Source organism: Pelophylax lessonae (assembly GCF_965119305.1).
Source record: "Pelophylax lessonae genome assembly, chromosome: 1".
In the NCBI taxonomy this organism is placed as follows: Eukaryota; Metazoa; Chordata; class Amphibia; order Anura; family Ranidae; genus Pelophylax; species Pelophylax lessonae.
The window spans coordinates 679729549-679748434 of NC_138768.1; the positions used below are offsets into that span (position 1 = coordinate 679729549).

The 18886-nt window shown below is 38.9% G+C and overlaps 1 protein-coding gene across 3 annotated transcripts in view; it reads left to right on the plus strand.

Annotated features, from left to right (window-relative positions):
- The first annotated feature begins 290 nt into the window (after positions 1–290).
- Positions 291–18886, plus strand: part of GRIA2 (glutamate ionotropic receptor AMPA type subunit 2) — a 288216-nt gene continuing 269620 nt past the window's right edge. For all 3 annotated transcript variants that reach the window (XR_014224841.1, XM_082243100.1, XM_082243099.1), the window contains exons 1-2: positions 291–507; positions 824–964. Coding sequence is in view for 2 of the 3 variants with exons in the window: in XM_082243100.1 (XP_082099226.1) it covers positions 396–507; positions 824–964 (253 nt within the window). In the remaining variant the exon portion in view is untranslated. The remainder of the gene's footprint in view (positions 508–823; positions 965–18886) is intronic.

Consider the following 18886-nt stretch of genomic DNA (forward strand, 5'->3'; position numbering starts at 1 on the left):
CCGGAAGGAAGAGGGGGTAGGGGGAGAGGTGGTGGTGGTGGTGATGGTAGTGATGGTGGTGGGGGTGGGGGGGGAAGAACATTGTGCACTGCTCTCTGCTCGCTCCCGCTGCGCGCTCACGTCTGCATCTGCCAGCCTCTCTGTGTGAGTGTCTGAATGAACAATACCGAGACACTGGGACCACATCACCAACAACTGCATCCAAGCCTTCTTTTTCATTCAGGAACCAGGGCAACCATCATCCTCGGCTTCTCCACTGCTCCTCTTATTTTTTTTTTTATTATTTTTTTTTTTTTTTAAATCCGGATTTCCAATGATTGAACCGCTCTACAGCTGATCTAAATCGACAGATTGTTACATTTTATTTTTTCTTGGACCTGCTTTTTTTTTTCTGAATGATCCGATTTTTTTTCTTGGAGATGCAAAAGATTATGCCTATTTCTGTCTTCCTGGTTCCTGTTCTATGGGGACTGATCATTGGAGTCTATTCGAATAGCATACAGATAGGTAAGCTTGCCTTGTGTCTGATTTTATTCGAAGGATCTTTAGGAATAGCCTAGGCTAGATCAGAATGCACCATTCATTCACTCTGCATATTGATGGCTATCCTGATGAAGGCTTCATAGGCAGTTGCTATGCAATAACGCCAGTCATCAGGTCAACTGTCAGTTATAGGGAATTGCTATGCATGGGCACTGTATGTATTAAGAGTATATTCATTTTTATTTTTATATTTTTTATTTCTTTATTTATTTATTTATTTATTTTTTTACTGTTATGGCAAGTCAAAATAAAATATAATTTGTGTGCCATCTCTTTCCAGGAGGGTTATTTCCAAGGGGTGCAGATCAGGAATACAGTGCATTTCGAGTAGGGATGGTTCTATATTCCACTTCAGAGTTTAGGCTGACGCCCCATATCGACAATCTGGAGGTAGCTAACAGCTTTGCCGTCACCAATGCTTGTAAGTAATGAATATTCATCTCCTTCTTCATTTATTAAGTCCAGATGCAGCTGATTTAATGGAGGATGTCTACCATGCTTATGTTACATGCAAGGATCAAGCTTGATTTTATAGATAGATAGATGGATAGATGGATGGATGGATAGATAGATAGATAGATAGATAGATAGATAGATAGATAGATAGATAGATAGATAGATAGATAGATAGATAGATAGATAGATAGATAGATAGATAGATAGATAGATAGATAGATAGATAGATAGATAGATAGATAGATAGATACCCGACACCTTCCTATTGCAGGCTGCAATGGTTTTTCACACCAGGTCCTCCTGAGTGATTGGCATGCAGCAAAGCGGACCTGTCACCAGGCCAGGGCATTCCACTACATGCCAGTACAGAGCACTAGCTAACCTGCCATAATAAATAACCAGATTGCCCTAACTCTACATGCTAGGATGGGAAAAGCTAAGTGGTGGCTTTGCTCATCAACTCTGCTAAATATGAGCAGATGCAGATGGTGTTCAGCCATTTTATACAGTGTTAGCTTTATAGTGACATGCTCTGCTAAGCCATCAGGGAAAATAGATGGAGAATAATAAGAATTCATCTCATAGATGATTTTTGATCTGAGTGACGAGCTTTGGTAACCCCTCTCCTGGCTGCAACTACCATCTTGTTATTGCAACCCCCCCTTGTAATTACAGCTCATAAACTGTTCTATTTATAGATGCCTATGGAAAGCCACTAATTGATCGCCTCTCTAGATAATCCGATTGATTAGCAATTGCAAACAAATTAATTGCCCTAACTTGCATGGCATTTGATAGAAATGTGTATGGGGTGCAATGTGACAGTTTATGGCTTAGATATGGCAGTGATCGATAAGGGGAGGGGGGCGATCAATTGCACCAATTTCACCCTCTGTGTTGGTCCATCATAGCATGCATTCCATCGCTATCAGAACTGTGTGATTTGCAGCACACGTCTGGATGGATCACTCCTATAGTGTATAGTGCTGTATAAAGGCCACCGAGTTTTAATGGCGACCGGATGACTTCTGCTACCCGACTATATCCTAGCTATAAGAATATCTACTGTACTGGAGCTGAAAATCATTTATATCAAGGATTTGGTAGTGGAAAGAGAGTTCTAAACCAGATTCCTGTGCTGGAGCTCAACATACAGTATATAGAGTGTATATGGGGCACAGAACTATACTGTGCATAGGATGAATCCCACTCTTCAATTGTATGGTACCATCTATAGTCTATAGGGCACATATGGCACTGTGCATAGGATGACTCAGACTCATCTGCTGAATTATATATATATATACATATATATATGTATGTATGCTACAGGACTATACTATGCATAGTATGACTCAGACTCATCTGCATTATTTGATCATCTATAGTATAGGGGCCACAGGGCTATACTGTACATAGGATGATAAAGACCCAGAAGTATACTGAACATAGGAAGGATGACAACGACTACTCTCTACTGTACGCTATTAGCTAAAGTACAGTATATGGGGCCCAGGAGTATACTGAACATAGGATGAAACCGACTCATCTGTTATATAGTATCATCTATAGTTTATGGGACACAGGACTATACTAAACTTATGATGACCCAGGCCAATCGACTGTACAGTATGGTATCATCTATATGGGGCCCAGGGTTATGCTGTACATAGGATGACACCGACTAATCTGCTGTATGGTATCATCTATAGCATATGGGGCACAGGACTATACTGTTAATGGGATGACACAAACGCAGCCACTGTATGGTATAATCTATAATATACAGGAACGGGAGTATACATTGTAAATAGGATGACACCACTCTTCTATAGTATATGGGGCACAGGGATACATTGTACATGGGATGACACCAACTAATCTGCTGTATGGTGTCATCAATAGAATATGGGGCACATGAGTATATATTGTATATGAGATGACACCGAATCATCTATAGTATGGGGAACAGGAATAAATATTGTACATGGAATGACACCGACTCATCTATAGTATATGGGGAACAGGATATATATTGTACATGGGATGACACTGACTTATCTATAGTATATGGGGAACAGGATATATATTGTACATGGGATGACACTAACTTATCTATAGTACATGGGGCACAGGAATATATATTGTACATGGAATGACACTGTCTCATCTAGATTCTATAGTATATGGGGAACAGGGATATATATTGTACATGGAATGACACTGGCTCATAGTATATGGGGAACAGGGATATATATTGTACATGGAATGACATTGGCTCAGCTATAGTATATGGGGAACAGGGATATATATCGTACATGGGATGGCACTGACATATCTATAGTATATGGGGAACAGGGATATATATATTGTACACAGAATGACACTGGCTCATCTATAGTATATGGGGCACAGGGATACATATTGTACACGGAATGACACTGGCTCATCTATAGTATATGGGGAACAGGGATACATATTGTACACGGAATGACACTAGCTCATCTGGGGAACAGGGATATATATTGTACACGGAATGTCACTGGCTCATCTATAGTATATGGGGAACAGGGATATATATTGTACATGGAATGACACTGGCTCATCTATAGTATATGGGGAACAGGGATATATATTGTACATGGAATGACACTGGCTCATCTATAGTATATGGGGAACAGGGATATATATTGTACATGGAATGACACTGGCTCATCTATAGTATATGGGGAGCAGGGATATATATATATATTGTACATGGAATGACACTGGCTCATCTATAGTATATGGGGCACAGGTTTATACTGTACAACTAATCTGCTGTATGGTGTCATCTATTTTATATGGGCCACAGTAGTATAGATTGTATATAACACTGACTAATGTACTGTATAGTATAATCTAAGGCAGAGGGATATATATTATACAAAGGATGACACCTTCATCTGTAGAATATGGTACACAGGGGTATACATTCTATATAAAATGACACCGACTAGTCTGCTGTATGGTATCACCCATAGTATATAGAGCACAGGAATACATTGTACATAGGATGATTCCGAGACTCGTTTGCTCCATGGTATCACCCATAGTACATGTATATGGGGTACAAGAATAGACTGTATATATAAAATGACACCCAGTAATCTGCTGTAGTATCTTCTAGTATATAGGACAAAGGGGTATACATTGTAAATAAGATGACACCAACTCATCCGCTGTATGTATAGTATGTGGGGTATAGGATACATTGTATTCTATATTAGACAATACCATACAGTAATGAGCCAGTATCATCCTATGTACACATGTGCCCCATAAACTAAACTATCTATAACATCTATAGTATATATGGGCACAGGACTATACACTGTATATTGGATTGCTCCAACTATTCTACTATATTATAATTTGGGGCACAGGGCTGGCATAACCTACTATGGTATATGGGGTATAAAGAATCCTTTATATATACAATGAGACCGATTCATCTCCTGTATGATATTTGGGGTAAAGATTCTTTTACATATACACTTACCCCGATTCATCTCCTGTATTTATGAGGGTAAAGAGTCCTTAAATATACAATGAGACCGATTCATATCCTGTATGGTATAATGTATGGTATATATGGGGTATAAGGAGTCCTTCCTTTATACAATGACACCGATTTCTCTCCTGTATGGTATAATATAACCTATGGTATATACGGGGTATAAGGAGTCCTTTATATATACATTTACACTGATTAATCTCCTGTATGGTATGATCTATGGTATATATGTGGTATGAGGACTGGATTTCTTTATATATACAATTGCATCTCTAACTTATGGTATAACCTATGGTATATATGGGGTATAAGGAGTCCTTTATATATACATTGACCCCGATTAATCTCCTGGTATGATCTATGGTATATATGGGGTATGAGGACTGGATTTCTTTATATATACAATTGCATCTCTAACTTATGGTATAACCTATGGTATATATGGGGTATAAGGAGTCCTTTATATATAAATTGACACCGATTCATCTCCTGTATGGTATAATCTATTGTATATATATATGGGGTATGAGGACTGGAGTCCTTTATATATGCATGTCTAACTTATGGTATAACCTATGGTATATATGGGGTAAGGAGTCTTTTATATATACAATGACACCGATGCATCTCTAAGTTATGGTATATGGGGTATTAGATATAACGGCACCTCTCTGGCCTGTAATATATAGGGGATTAGTCGTCATTGCTCCCCTATGTGTATATATATATATATATATAATGGACCCCGGGGTATTATTTCCAGTCTCCAGTATACTGCAGGGATCACCGCATCCTGACACAGTGACAGGCGGCTGCTGATTCATGCACAGCGCTCCGTGTTCCCAGTACAGAGGACTGCAGAGGAGGAGATCGGTGTGTACCATACAGATCGGTACCCCCCTCTATACATGTCATGTATGGGGGATCGGAGGGGGGCTCAGCCTTTAACTGGCACACATTCCAATACGCAGCCTCACCGGAAATGAAGGCGATCAGTATGCTGGATGGAGATGTGTGTGATTTCCGCCCGGCATCCTTCTCCCTCCTCTTCACCCCTTCCCCGGTGTCCATGGGTCACAGCCATTATATATATTTATATCTATCTATATTACACGGGATTAGATTTTCATGCAAATAAGGATGCACCAACACCATCCAGGACAAGGACCAAAGTAGAGATGCTGCTACAGCAGCCAATCAGCTTTTTTATTTTATTCTATAGAAAAGCAAAACCAGTATTCTGAGCTGATTGGCTGCTGTAGCAGCATCTCTACTTTGGTCCTTGTCCTGGATGGTGTTGGTGCATCCTTACTTGCATGAAAATCTAATCCCGTGTAATATATATATATATATATATATATATATATATATATATATATATATATATATATATATATATATATATATATATATATACATATATACATATACATATACATATAAAGATAGATATATGATTTGTACAGTTTTGTTTAAACATCCTCTAGTAACAACTCTTATACAGGATTTATAGAGCACCAACAGTCTGCACGCCACTTTTCATAATAAATAGAGACAATGCAGTTACAATACAATTAATTCTAACCTATTTAAATATGTGCCTTTAAGTTGTAGTCAAAAACCTCACTTTAAAAATATGTTTTGACTCCGCAACATTATTTATTATTACATGGTTATTTTACAGAGACTTATTTATCTTTTATTTTTTATTATTTCCTGTTTCCCACTTGCAGCACATCCCCATGCTTCTGCTTGACACATCATTGGCCCATCTGTTATAGTGTGCAGCACTGGCATGGGAGAATCCTTAGTCTGAGTTTACATGGATGGCAAAGGGGTGGTAAAAAAATGCAGTTCATCTGCATTTTTACTTCTCTCTGAACCTCCTCCTAAAACCTAACATGGCAGCCAGAGGGATTCATGCACAGACAGCTGCCACAATACTTAATTTTGCAGCTTTGGCAAGTTTAACTCAGCATGTTAAGTATGACAGGCAGTCATGGCTGTTGAACTTGCCCACTGATATCTCAAGGTCCATGCTGTAACCACAAGCCAAATGCTTGGCTTACAGTGCAGTATGTCAATGCAAAATACAACTTAACCTAAAAAAAAAAAAAGACATTCAATATCACCTCTTAACGCCTTCTGAGAAGTGATCCAGCACAAATCACTTTTCAGGGGGGCACCCATGTAATCAAACCCTTTAGCAATGCCCCCCCCCTGCACTAAAATAATCCAATGGGGACATGCCCCCCCTGCACTAAAATAATCCAATGGGGACATGCCCCCCTGCACTAAAATAATCCAATGGGGACATGCCCCCCTTGCACTAAAATAATCCAATGGGGACTTGCCCCCCCTGCACTAAAATAATCCAATGGGGACATGCCCCCCCTGCACTAAAATAATCCAATGGGGACTTGCCCCCCCTGCACTAAAATAATCCAATGGGGACATGCCCCCCCCTGCACTAAAATAATCCAATGGGGACTTGCCCCCCCCCCTGCACTAAAATAATCCAATGGGGACATGCCCCCCCCGCACTAAAATAATCCAATGGGGACACGCCCCCCTGAACTAAAATAATCCAATGGGGACACGCCCCCCCTGAACTAAAATAATCCAATGGGGACACGCCCCCCTCCCCCTGCACTAAAATAATCCAATGGGGACACCCCCCACCCTCTCCTCCAATGAGAAACATTCTTTCACTCATTAAACTGCCTGTAATATTCTCTGTAAATGTGAAGAGAATCTGGTGAGCGGTCAGACTCTCCCCCATTTACAGATCATGTTACAGGCGGTGTAATCAGTGAAAGAACTTTTCTCAGTGGAGGAGGGGGGGGGGTGTCCCCATTGGATCATCTTTAGTGCAGCTGAGCCTGAAGACCCAAATTTCTTAACCCCTACAGCACTGAAAGTTCAGCAGCAGGAAGAGGACAGGGCAGCCCTGCGGTGAAGATTTCTACAGAATCCAGCAGCCTGCACATCATGGGATATACATCATTACCAATAAGTAATGGAACTAAAGCTGTAGTGGAAACATTTTTTTTAGCTAAAAGTCAGCTTTAAACTCTTACCTCTCCACAGGTGGCATTCAGTTGTTAAGAAATCCCAGTGTAAATACTTTTTTTTACTGTTTTTGAGCATTCATATGACTATGATGCTCCAGCATCTCTGTGCAGCTTAATTACAGGGAGCTGTGATGTGCCCACCAGCTTTTACTGCTACGGTTGTCAGCGCAGGGAGTTGGAACAGCAGCTTATATAACATAGAGGAATTGGAGCTTCACAGTCACGTGACTGAACAAAAGAAGACTAGAATAAAATTTATTTTTACAAAGATTTCTGTGTAAGAGCAGTGGAATTATTTTAGCCTTTCCTACTACTTTAAAGCCCAACTCTGGGCAAAAAAAACGCTCCCATGCAGTGGGGCTGTGCCCATACTGCACAGGTCAACTGTCCAGGGGTGAGCAAGAAGCTTAAACTCACCCAGTCAATCCTCCAGAAAATGGTGCTACCCCATTGTCCTGTGGTGGACTATTCCTGGCCTACTCTAGGTATGATAATGTCAGGAACAGTCCACTTTTCAAGACAGCTAGAGCATGGGGGTGTCGAAACCAGTCTTGTGCTGGGGGAATCAGGGGATTAGGTAAGTCTCTGCTCTCATCTCCCCAGGAAAAAAATGAGCAGTTAACCAGTGCAGTGTGGGTACACCCCCACGACATAGGAAACATTTTTGTTGCCCAGAGTTCTGCTTTAATAACACTTTAACCACTTCCTGCAAACCGACTTACCTGTATGTCGTCTTGCAGAAGTGGTTGTACCGGAATGATGGCTGCAGCTGCAGGCATCATCCCAGTACCATTTTTTAGAGCCGGCGGTCGGCTTTCAGAAGATAACAACTGATGTAGCTCAGCAGCCACTCCCGCCGCCTTCTGCGGCTCGGCCCGAGTCTCCCGTCCCATAGGGAGACCTGAGCAATCAACCGGCACGTCCGTCGGCTGGTTGGAGTCCCGAACTCAGCCGAATTTGGCTTTGATCGGGTCTCCGAACATGTAACTCGGAAGCAACGTCACAATATCACTGCGGTTTACTTAGCTGCCAATGGCGGCGATTTAAAAAAAAAAAATCAGAAATTCAGATTTCAGCATTTTTGAATACTCTGAAGTGCAGTGGAGTGGTCTGGGGGTCTTTTAGACCCCAGATCCCTCCATAGAGAGTACCTGTCACTGCCTATTACTGTCACAAGGGATGTTTACATTGCTTGTGACAGAAATAAAAGTGATCAGATTTAAAAAAAAAAAAACAGTGCTAAAAATAAAAAATTAAATAAAATAAATCAGAAAAAAAATAAAACAATTTTAATGCGCCTCCTGTCCCCGTGAGCTCACGCATGAAAGAAAACGCACACCTAAGTCGTGTCTGCTAATGAAAACAGTGTTCGGATCACAGTTGTTAGGTATTGCCACGGTCGCCAGAGCGGGAACAATAAGAACAAGACCTCCTCTATAACTCTAAACTGGTAACCGTTAAAAATGTTTAAAGCGTCGCATATGGAGATTTTTAAGTACTGTAGTTTGTCGCCATTCCACGAGTGTGCGCAATTATAAACCGTAACATGTTAGGTATCTATTTACTCGGTGTGACATCATCTTTCAAAATAAACTTTACTGTTTAGTTTTTTCAAATGCAGTTAAATGTATTTTCTCCAAAAAAATTGCATTTGAAAGACTGCTGCGCAAATAACGCGTGACAAAAAATATTGCAATGAAAACTATTTTATTCTCCAGAGTCTTTGCTAACAAAAAAAAAAAAAAAATATATATATATATATATATATATATATATATATATATATATATATATATATATATATATATATATATATATATATATATATATATATATATAAAGTTTGCAAGTAATTTTCTAGCAAAAAAAAACAGATTTCAACTTGTAAACAACATGTGTTAGAGCTTGGCTTGGCCCTAAGTGGTTAAAGCGTATCTAAGACCATTTTTTTGTTTTGTTTTAAATAGAATGGAGAAAGGTTAGAACCCCTGTTGGGTTTTGCTGCTATCTGGGGCTGTATTAGAGAGATTTTCCTTTAATTTCTGGGGATAAAACTTACCGGAAAGGAAGTGAGAAAATCTGTAAAAGAAAAACAGACAGCAATAAAAACAGAGGTTCAAGCATTCCCCTATGTAACGTAAAATAAAAAGCCTTTATATGTTCATGTGTGTTGAAAGATTTCACTTCCTCTCCTGGGGACAACTATTTTACCAGATAGGAAGTGAAGGAATCTCCCCAATGGAGTCACTGATGACAGTAAAACCTTACATAAAAACTTACAGGAGTATAATCCTTCCCTTTGCTAACCAAAACCTAAAAGAAAGAAAAAAAATGTTTAGGGTATAGATACACTTCTATTTACTTCATTATAACACATACATTATTTGTGCTAACAATTATTATTTTGAGACTATTATGTTGAGCTCCTATTGGATGTCATTGCTGAAAATAATGGTGGTTTTGGCACATAACAATCATTGCAGCTTGGTTAAGTCTTCTTCAAACTTTTTACCTTGGAAGGAACCCCCTTTTACCTTGGAGGAACTTTCGAAACAATATTCAGGTGTCAGGGAACCTCTGCTCAAATGATCATACTGAAAACTAATTGTACATTAGCATGATCAGTAACTTCTTAAAATTTTTTACTAAAAGACTAAATAATGTAGTATATCTAGAGCAACCTTTCGCAACCACAGTTCCAGGGATCCCTAGAGTTCCTTCAGAGGTTATTCTGAATTTGTTGAGCAATGAGGAATTTCTGCCTCTCAGATAAGCAAAAACTGACACCAATGAACTTTTAGCTATCTGTATAAAGGGGATTCCTCCCAATGACCACATGTATAGGGAGACTTCTTTACACTTATCACCGCACTAATGTACCACGAGCTGTAGATATATAATATATATCAGCAGGAGTTCTCTTAGACCAGAAAGTTATTTTGATGGTGACTCAAAGGTTGAGAAAGGCAGATCTAGAGTATTTGACACCCGGGGCAGATCATTTGTTTTATTAGACCCCATAAACTTTTAAATGGAGCCATTAGCGTTTACATGCAGGAGACCGAGCAGGGGTCCATGGCAATTAGCTGCAGACAGCAGCCCTGTTAAAAGTATTGGGAGCCGGACAGATAATTGTGGCCTCTTGCATGTAATTGCTTATGGGGCAATTACCTGTGAATGATAGGCCTTGAACCCAGACTCTGTCTATATAGGAGTTTACGCTAACATTAGTGGTCAGTGTATGAGTGGCTCCTTACATTGGTGGTTAGTGTAGATGGGACATCAATTTGCCACTGCCTAATGCTCAAGGAACCCCTAGCAACCTCTTTAGGAACCCTAGGATTACATGGACCCCAGTTGAGAAAGTCGGGCTAAGTGTATTGTGCCCAGTGCATAGGGAACCTGCTATGAATGTGGAAAATCTGATTTCCATCCAGGAAACTCTGAGGTGCTGGCCTTACCTAGGGGAAAAATAAAAGTGGCCATTAAAATATATGCAACAGAGATGCACAGATGCCGACCTACACAGAAAGATCAGGTAGTGGTATCTGCACTTGCTGCAACTAGCTGGATTAGGAGATCATCTTTTATCTATAGGTACATTCCAAATATAAAATGCAAAATAACCATTTAGAGCATGGTCAGATACTCTGGAAAATCTATGAGATCAATTGTTGTCAGTTAGCATTAATTTTAGGGGGTGTGTAATGTCTCTCAAGATTAGAGCTACAGTGATAGGGACCGCCATTGGCAGCATATCTTTTGTGATAATTGTATACTGTAAGGGTTAAAAACAGGCATTTACCATTCGTTGCAAAGATTTTAAGCAGGTTTTGCTTTATGCAGTGCACCTGACTTGGCTTTTGTACTGTAAAGTGATATACAGTATCTAGAAATCTGCCAGAATCTGTTCAGCCGACCATTCTCCATACAATTTCTATTGATATACAGCATCTCAATCTGACAATTTAATTTATAATTTGAAGGATATTGTTAGCATGTAACACAAAAAAAATCTTAATCTGTAGCTATTCGAGAATAGGCAATTAAAAGAAAAAAAAAGAAATTCTCCTTGAACTGAATTTTATTCTCGGTGTAAACAACTACAGGCTAGCTTAAAAAAAATGCTTCTTTAATACATCATTCAAAATAAGTTACATTTTGGAATAATGATTGATAGAAAATAACGTGTTGCTGTATTTTTGGGATGGCTTGCTAAATATATAAAAAAAAAAAATCTTGGTCAGTTCACTAAGCCTTTTTTGCTTCATTTTTCTATTATATCTTTGCTTAGCACCTATCATGAGTGTGTTATGATGGTGGTTGGATCAATGGATACAAGCAGTGTCTTCTCTAGTGTAGTTTGGTTAAAAATCTATGAGAATAACATAGTTGCGTTGGAGGTCAACCAGCTTCATATATTGTACCCTATATACTGTATGTACCTTATAAAGCAATGCTTGATTTTGTGAGCAGTGTATCTTCCAAGCACAAGGAAACAAAAGACTCTGAAGTAGAAAAATAGGACAGGCCACGTTTGGTTTCTTACAGCTTCCAATGATATCTCCCATGTGTAAAAAAGATGTGCTGCACATATAATTAACAGAGTTCTACTTCTTGTGCTATGCTACGGTCTAATTACTAACTAAAGTAGTGCAGCTGAAAGCATAAAGGCATACCTGAAGATTTCTGTATGTACAAACTTCCCATAGATAGATGATCACCAGATACAGCTAATTATGATTGGAGCAGGCAACAATGGTATGCCCTTTGGCAGTTTAAAACTGCTGGCTGACCAGGCCAAGGGGAACAATTTGTCATCTAGAATGGATTTTCCTATGCAATATCTATTGTTCCTCAAACAATACAGCAAACATCCAGCATTTATTTTCAATATATAAACATACATGTTTGACACATGGATGTCATGGTCATGCTTAAGAGCTCAACATCTGTGACTGCAAGGCATACTGGCTGTGGATATGAAAGGCAGTAATTATTATTATTATACAGGATTTATATAGCGCCGACAGTTTACGTAGTGCTTTACAACTTGAGGGTAGACAGTACAACTACAGTACAATACAATTTAATACATTAAGAATCAGAGGGCCCTGCTCATTAGGAGCTCATAGGAAGCTGGACCCAGCAGTGATTTATTGGTCAATTTTTTCAGATGTATCATTTCTGCTCATGTGTGTTCTCCATTGGTGGCCTCTGACTCTCAACTTTACTTTCTGCCTCATTTCCTCCCTGAAGTATTTGTGAGATGACAGTGCTTATCATTGCTTTTTGGGGAGGGTTTGTGTTTCTGTTTTATGTTTGAACTGGTTATAAAGGCAGAAGGTTTTTTTACCTTAATGCATTCTCTGCATTTAAGTAAAAAAACGTTGGTGTTTAACTCTACCCAACCCCGCTAAATACTTACCTGTGCCCAATCTCGATCTAGCCCTGTGCCCGAGAGCAGCAGCTCTCATCTCTCTCGTAGCATGAGCAGGGTTCATATATACATTAAGGTGAATCTGTGGTAGGAGAAGTATTACGCACTTGTGGTGTATATACTCTATATCAGAGGCTTCCAAACTTTCTAAACAAAGGGTCAATCTACTGTCCTTCCAACTTTAGAGGGGCCAGACTGTGGCCAGCGGGATTAGAAGATTTTTTCCAGTCAGTGGGAGTAAACAATGCCCCATTGTTGGTATTAGGAGGAGTAATATTGCCCCATCATTGGTGTAAGTGGGAGTAATAGTGCCCCATTATTGGTGTCAGTGGGAGGAATAGTGCCACATCATTGGTATCATTGGGAGGAATAGTGCCACATCATTGGTGCCAGTAGGAGGAAGGGTGCCACATCATTGGTGCCAGTGGGAGGAATAGCGCTCCATTATTGATATTAATTGGAGGAATATGGCTACATTATGGATATCAGTGGAATGAATAGTGCACCACCATTAGTGTCAGTGGGAGGAATAGTGTCCCATCGTTGGTGTCAATAGTGCCCTCTTATTGGTATCAGTCTAAGATGTCTTTGCATACAACAACATAACAAGACCCTTCACAGGAATCACCTGAACTCGATCATTCTGAGGGTTGTCCTCATTCTTTTGGCCATATAGGTCGGTAAGATCATCTGGTGGCCACGGATAATTTTCAACTGGAATTGGTAACACTTGTTTTTGTCCTCCAGGGTACCTTTAAAAAAACCTAGTCCTTACCCAAGTTTCACACACCCTTGCAATATTAGATTTTTTTGGTCAACATTACTTTCTTCACACTTGTACATATTACTATGCCATAGTTTACTTGGTTTAATTATTACTATTGTCTACATACAAAAGTACTCTTTTACAGTATGTGGTTAAAGAATTTGATATTTCCTGGTGAATGTTTTCCTAAAGCATTTATGTGATTTTGCTTTTAAGATACAGTAAAATGTGGCTGCTTTGTAATAACTGTTGCACTGCATACTCCAAGTTTTATTTCCGCATTCCTTGTTTGTGCCACAAAAATTAGGCTGAACATCATATTAATGCCTATGGATTTTGAATGAGATGTCCAACAAGCTCATATAGGTCAGTTGTCCACAACTTTTGGCCATAATGTGTAGCAACTAAAGCTACTTGACATGACAGCAATATAATTGAATGATCAGCCTATCAATTAACTCAGTTTTAAAGACATAGTAGCTTTGTTTCTGGTATTGAAGAAGAATATCAAGCAAGACAAAAATAAGTAATTTAAGGAACAACCGATATCTAACATTAAGTTCAATGGCCCCTCACCTTAAGGCAAAATATCATAGCGTGCTCACATGAAACAATCGTTGGTAGAGGGGATTCACTCCATTGTAGATAATTCTCCGCTCATAAAAAATTAAACAGGGTCTTCATAGTGTAGTAAGTAAAGTAATGACTTTATTAAAATAAATAGTAACATACAGTAACGTAGATATGTATAAATGTAACAGCAAACCAGACCAAGGGGTCCCCGGAATGAAACAGCGAGGAAATTCCGAACTTCTGGTCTCGGCCGTAGACCAGAAGTGACGTTACACGACTCCTCCCGGCGCATTGCATCACAATCACGTGACTTATTTAAGGGCTGGAGGCTGGGTGACCGTCGCCTGGATTAAATAAGGAAGTGGTTACCATGGGAACCACATAACAGTGTAAACCACAAATACATAGCCTAATTAAACCAGTAAACTGATGAATGATCGTAGTTCAAAGATAGCTGTAACTAAACGTATCTCTCACCAGTATATACCAGATGACAGAATCACATAAAATCTTTAAAAATAACATATAAAAATAGCATGATACTATAAAATATCATATAAAAACATATCCTGATGAACAAAGCTAAAACTGGATAACACGTAAGATCTTGTAGTAGAAATCTATAGTTAATATTTAGATATCAAAATATAGAATTATTTGCCTATATAAATTCCAATGAATAAAGAGAGTATCCTCAGTAATACGAGAAAAGACGGAGGGGCCTCAAAGCAACCAAATATAAGGATAATATAGAAATATAACATATAAGTAAAAAATAAATGAAAGACAGAAATAAAATAAATTGTTTTTATATGATATTTTAGTGTCATGCTCTTTTTATATGTTATTTTTAAAGATTTTATGTGATTCTGTTTCTGGTTCCCATGGTAACCGCTTCCTAATTTAACCCCGGCGACGGTCACCCAGCCTCAAGACGGTCACCCAGCCTCAAGCTCTTGAGAAAGTCACGTGATTGTGACGCAAGGTGTTTGGAGGAGCCGGGTGACGTCACTTTTGGTCTACGACCGAGACCCGAAGTTCAGAATTTCCTCGCTGCTTCAATCCTGGGACCCCTCAGTCAGGTTTGCTGTTACATTAATATATATCTACGTTACTGTAAGTTACTATTTATTTTATTAAAGTCATTACTTTACTTACTACACTATGGAGATCCTGTTTTATATTATATGAGTGGAGAATTATCTACAATGGAGTGAATCCCCTCTACCAATGATTGTTTCATGTGAACACGCTATAATATTTTGCCTTAAGGTGAGCATCTATTGCACTTAATGTTGGATATCGGTTGTTGGGAGACTGCACCGTTGTCACTATAATTTTTGGATCACTTTATTCATGGAGTAAATGGACTATTTCCATCACTATTGTTTGGACATTTGTTTACTCTTTTTTTGGCTTTACTATATTCTTTTTTTGGGACTACGATTTATCATTTCACTTGCCAAATAGTGTGCATTAATAATTATGTATTTTTTGCACATTCACTTTCAGATTTCCAACCTGTTTCTATATGATTGTTTGCACATTCACTTTTATGAGTTGACGCACTAGAGCCCTTTTTACCTAATATACACTTATTGCTATATTTAACTCAATGTTTTTGACACTGTTGTAGCGCCGTTCCATATTGTTTTTATATTATTCTTATTATATGTGTTGACACTACAGGGATTGCCTGTTATATTCTAGAATATAGTGTTTATTATTTATTTTTTTATTATTTGCCTTACCTTTATTGTAATTTGGTAGTGCATTGGTTTATTGGCTTTATATATTTAAAAAAATAAGTAAATTACATAAAATCCAGGCATGTTCTCTTCCTTGGATTTTGCTGCATTAGAGTCTAAAATGTCAACATCACCAGTTTCCATCAACTATTCTCCAGTAAATGGAAATCTGTTTTTTTTCCTACTTACCTTTTCCAGGGGTAAATCAATCAACCCTGCCAAGGATTTCTCTCGATCACAGCTGTGAGGTGGAATCCAAGAGGGCACCCTGCATCAGGCTAGGTTCACGCAACTGCGATCCGACTTTGATCTAATTTTAGTGTGATTATGTAGTGTAATTTGGATGGGACACTGATGCAACTTTGATGCAATTTTTATAAGGTCTGCATATTATATGAGGCCAAAATCACACTGGAATTGCAGCAAAGTTGTACTGGAGCCTTTTCTAAAATTTCACCAATGAAATTTCATGCGATTCTGTGCAACTCAAGCCACATCTGAAATCACACTAATGTGACTAGAGCCTTACTGATTCTAGATGCAGGGCTCCCCTTTGGATTACCTGGCTGAATTACCTGATTGGAGGTGAGGGGATGGTTACCAGCTCTGACAACACTGATAATCCAGGGCACATGATGATGAGCTCTCTGTGCAGCTGGTCAATGCAAGTTCACACTAGTCACTGCTCTGTTGACCATTCTGGAGGAAGGGGAATCACTGGCTGGACTACCAGGTGATTATAAATGTTAATTAAAATCTTTAAATAAAAAGTGCACAATTATTTTTAATAAACAGTCTTTGCATATACTGTTTTTTCAAATTCAAGTATAGTTGTAAGTTAGTGTTATTAAAGAAAAAAATATATATTTCTTTCCGTCTCATTTTGCATCTGCATGATGCTTCCCCACAGTATTGCAAACGGGAAGAGTTCTATTTTATATGCAGATGGCTCATTAACTCACTCTTTCTCAGGAATTTACATAGAACCTGAATTCAAATTAAATCACTCCCTATTATAGGATTTCCATTATTTATTATATATATTTTTTTAGATTCTTGTGCATCTAAAGGGAGGCAGATACTGCTCCTTTTCTTAGTACATAACTAGGATTGATCATTGATGCGATCACGAAGCGTTTCCAGTAAGCCTCAGATAGGACATTGTAAGGCATACTTTAATTCTTCATACCAGAGAAATGGAAGAATCTCTGAATTCCATGCATTTAAAGTTTGCATTGTGGAGGGGCCCGACTGCAAGAGTAACTTTTTCTACTGAGTCAGTTTTAAAGTGGTTGTTAACCCTCACATATACCCAGTGAAGTGACTAGCTTCAGGTGATACACAGGGATGAAACCAGTCCTCCTACATAAGTTGTAGCTGTTTATCTGCAGTCATTTCTTCTGTAGATCATTAAGAAAACACAAAGAGGAAAACATTTGTTCTTAGCTCTAGCAGCATAGAGTGAGGATCTGAAATCTTTACAGAGCTGACAGCTCTGAGCCCTGATTGGAGGGAAGGGAGACACTCACATTCACACAGTATGGAGAACAACCACGACTGTGGATACAAATCACAGGCTGTGTGCTGCAGCTCCCTCCCCGTCACCTTTTTAACTATTGGTGTCGGTTAAAACTGTCAGAAGCCTCTCATGCTGATAACAAGGGAACCAGGCAGCAGTGATAAATGACACTCAGTGCTTTGGAGAGAGACAAGCACACAGTATTAAAGGATGTGCTTTTTCTTATGATTCATGTCAGGTGTACAACCATGCTTACTTCAGGTTTTTCAATTTACCCTAACATATTCTAAATCTGCTTCGGGGCAGATAGGGATTTCATTTTTAGCATATTTCATATTTATTTTGAATTTTTAGGAAAAAGGGAACAATTAAATAAATACATTTTACTGAGAATTAAATACATGGCTTTTATGTAAATAAGCCAGTCCTAGAATTTAATAGATAAAGCCCTCTGACTACAAGTACAACATATGGGTGTGTTTTTTTTTTATACGATACAACAGAAAGAGTAAAGCCCCCAAAAAATGGATTTTTCTTTAGACTTGTCAAGTTACATGGCAATGCATGCAGGTAAACAAAATCTGTCTGGAAACATCCACAAGCTTCCAGTTGCAAAAATTCTGAATGACATTGTGCATGATTATGCCTGTGTTTGACCCTGATGCAAAAATACGAATGTCACACAAAACATTCCCTGGATTAGGGACTAGGGATTAATTTGAGACTTAAAAAAAAAAAATCTTCCTTACGAGGGAAGAGGGGCTGAATTAGGTCAGGGAAGACCTAAATCAGTCTGCTATGCTCCTTTGTAGCAATCGATTACTTATAATGGTGATGTATAGATTGTTGTTATCAGAAAACAATAGATCACTTCTTCAGTGATCTGTTGCTGTTAATGGAGACAGAGGTCAGAGCTGGGTCAACTCTTCTCTGCTCCAAGGTGGCTGCTGGCACTCCAATAAAATCTTGAGTACATTGGATATGACATCAAAAGGTTTTCCTCTCTGTGGTTACATAATACTACAGTGTTCCACTAAAAAGTGCCCTGTAGGGACATTGGAAGCCCAGGAGCTGGGGTATAGCGAGTCACCTTGTCTGTCACTCACAGTTCTAACCTCAAAACACTGTAGCCCTGGACCCAGAGCCATGATTTATTAGATAGGAAGCCCAAAGGCCAACTGATGGAGCTCACATGGCAGGCTGACAAGCCC